At 56.8% G+C, this 3,068-nt stretch overlaps 1 protein-coding gene across 1 annotated transcript; it reads right to left on the bottom strand.

Annotated features, from left to right (window-relative positions):
- Positions 1-1,814: 1,814 nt before the first annotated feature.
- Positions 1,815-3,068, bottom strand: LINJ_35_2470 (putative phosphoinositide-binding protein; the record flags this gene model as incomplete). Its single annotated transcript, XM_001469034.1, has 1 exon — positions 1,815-3,068. One exon carries the CDS (start codon positions 3,066-3,068, stop codon positions 1,815-1,817), a length of 1,254 nt encoding a protein of 417 aa, XP_001469071.1.

Genomic DNA, 3,068 nt, shown 5'->3' with positions numbered 1-3,068 from the left:
CATGCAATGCCGCGAGTTCGATAGAGCCTACAAGAAGGCGTCGTAGAGGGTATGGCAAGGTGCAGAAAGCTCTGCTTGCATCCCGATTGGCGCGCCTGTGCGTGCAAGTGCGGCGCTGCTATGCTGATCCGTCTTTAGACCTCTCGCATGAAATCAGTGGTGCCTCAAAGAGGCAGAGGCAGAGAGGCCGTGCGCCGCGCCTTCCACCCCGCCGACTGTAAAGGGAAGAAGAGAGACGACGAGTGCGCAAGCGTGTGGAGAAGGAAAGGGGTATAGCTAGCCAAGTAGTCATTTTTGAAAGGAGAGTGCTGCACATCTCCTCTGGTTGCATGTCCGACATATTTGGGCCTCCTTTAGTTCACTTGAGATGATACGACAGACTCTGCACAAGAGGCAAGTATCGAAGAGTAAGCTGGTCGCAGAACACACGTATGCTCACACGCACGTGATGCAAGCGACTGCGCGTATCACCTCAACCGTGTCGCGTCCCGTTTTTCTTTTTCGTGTGGCGGGGGGAGGGAAGGGGGGCGGTTTGTTCTTCGCTTTATCTTTTTGTTTTGTCGCTTCCTCGTTTCCTGTGCCGTCCATGGGTGCTCCGTTTCTCTCTTCCGCTACCAGGGAGCGTCAGAGGGGCAAGCACGACGCATAAACAGCATGAACACGAGAAAGAACGTCACCGAGGGTGACGCGCAGGAGACAGACATCCACGCGAGCAAGCAAGAACAACAACACCCAGCAGCACCATACGCACATGTGACGACGCAACATCACAAGGCAGTCAAACCCATCGCTGAGAAGGGGCAAGAGAGAGAGCAAGGGCAACCACAATAAGAAGAGACAGGAGCGCGTCGCTAGAGTGTCGCCGCATCTTCGACAGAAACAATCACATCGAGCAGAGATCCAGGAAGGCGTGAGATGGAGAGGAGGGTGCAAAAGCGGGGAAAAAACAAGCGCAAACAGAGACACAAAAACGACATGCACAGAAGACGAAGACAAGAGAGGACGCACCGGCTGTGCTGCAGGACGGGTGTGGGCACTATCTTTCGGCTGATCAGCATTCAAAACGAGAATCGACAACACGGAAAGCTTTCGGGCAGGGAAAAGAAAGAGAAGCAGCACCATAGCGAGAATAAAAAAAAACGAAAGAAAGTCCATGTCAGCCCCGAGCCCCTCCACTTCTTACCACTAGGCATCCATCCGTACCCCCACCACCACCACCACCAATATTCCCCATTCCTGTACAACTACACTCACTCACATGCCTTGAGACCATGCGCGGCGACTTTCTCCCCATCGCTGTCGTCTTCGCAAGAGAACAAGAGGCGGCCACCACGAGTGCGGCGGAAGACGAAGGAAGCGACAATCCAAGAACAGTGGGGAGGAGCTCAGCGTAACCGAAGATGGATGCTGCTGCCAGCGTCACAGAGGACTGGACCATGGCCATCGCCTCCAGAAAATAAAACTACAACAAAGCAAAGGAGAACTCAGAGCGAGAGAGACGGAGAAACATGCGTGATAAGGTAGTACGCCGCACGGCCACCAAAGGGTGACGGCAAGCCGGGACAGCACACAAGCCAATATATATATATATAGTCGGCATGCGCGGGAGAGGAGAACGGGCGGTAAGAAGGTAAGAAGTGCCGTCCCCCTCACCCCTACCGTCATGGCGCTAGGAGTGCCGCGAAGAGGAGAGATGAATGGACGACCACGGCTCCATAGCGACCATGTTGACGGGAGAAACGTGAATAATAATAATATATATTTCAGCAGAAAGATAGGAGGGGTCTCCGCCGGCTCGCCTTCTCTCGTCAGACCTATGTGCCAAGGGACTCCAACATTGGCCGCAGGGCGTCCCACTCCTGCTTCATCGACTCAGAGAAGCTGAGCTCCAGCATGCCAAACTTCTTCAGCATATCCTTGGCGTCATATTGCTTGTTTTCGTGGAAGAGAATAAATTCCTCGCTGAAGGTCTTCTCGGCGCCCATGAGGTCTTCCTCGAGGTGGGCCCGCTGCTCATTCACGAAGTGCAGCTCGCTCTGCAGCTGCACCTGGTTGGCCGACTGTGCCCGCATCGCCGACGCCTGCAGTTCCTGGCCCTTCTTCTGCAAGTTGCGCAGATACTGGCGGGCGCTGAACATGTGGCTCAGAGTCTCCCGCACGGCGGCACACATACCCACGTAAAAGCTTAACGTGCTGACAAGCCGCGTCGACTCGCTGTCAGCGTGTTTGCTGTAGACATCTGCCACTTTGCGACCGCAGTCGCGCACCCCTTCGATGGCGCCGCGCAGCTCGGCATCCTCTTCGCCTTCCGCAAGCAGCCCAAAAGAGGCGGCGAAGTTGCTCACGGCGGAGGCGGCGCGCCGGTGACGATCCACGAGTGCCTCCAGCAGGTTGCGCATGCTCTTGAGGTTAGACTCCAGCTCACCAATGTACTCGCTTGTCGCCCTCCACGTCGCCTCATCCACTGGCTCTTGAGTCAGTGCCAACTGATACGCCGCTCCGGTTTGGCTAACGCCACCACCCCCGGCAGCGCCACCGCTACCTTGAGTACCGGCGCCAGAGGCACTGCTTGACGGAGCCCATGATCTGGCGATCTCCTCCAGCGACGACGACACGATAAAGCGAGGCGGCTTCACCGGGTCGCGAGTGCACTGGCGCCACTCGTTATCGTTCGTGAACTTCTGTAGAAGGTCAGACTTGCCCAGGATGGGGTGGTAGGCAAGCCGCTGCAGGAAGCGCCGCAGGCTGATACGACGGTACTCGAGCAGGTCGCCCTCGGAGGCGGTCGTCTCCTTCGCCGACGCCACCATGCGTGGCAGCTTTCCCAGCTTATCCTGCACCGACTCCTTCTCTGGAATGGGTGGCACAATGCAGTACCAGTAGGTCGCACACAGCTGGCCGCGCAGAGTCTCAAAGTCGGTGTACCGCCGGTTGAACCGAGCATCGCTCATAAAGCCAGGCAAGCGCATCGTGATGGGGTAGATGTAGTACGACATCTCCAGAGTGCCCTGGCCCTTCACCTGGGACGGCACATCCACCTTTACAGAGATGGAGTTGCCGGCGGCCAT

The sequence above is a fragment of the Leishmania infantum genome, chromosome 35 (genome assembly GCF_000002875.2).
Source record: "Leishmania infantum JPCM5 genome chromosome 35".
In the NCBI taxonomy this organism is placed as follows: Eukaryota; Euglenozoa; class Kinetoplastea; order Trypanosomatida; family Trypanosomatidae; genus Leishmania; species Leishmania infantum.
This window is presented reverse-complemented; position numbering and strand designations above follow the sequence as displayed.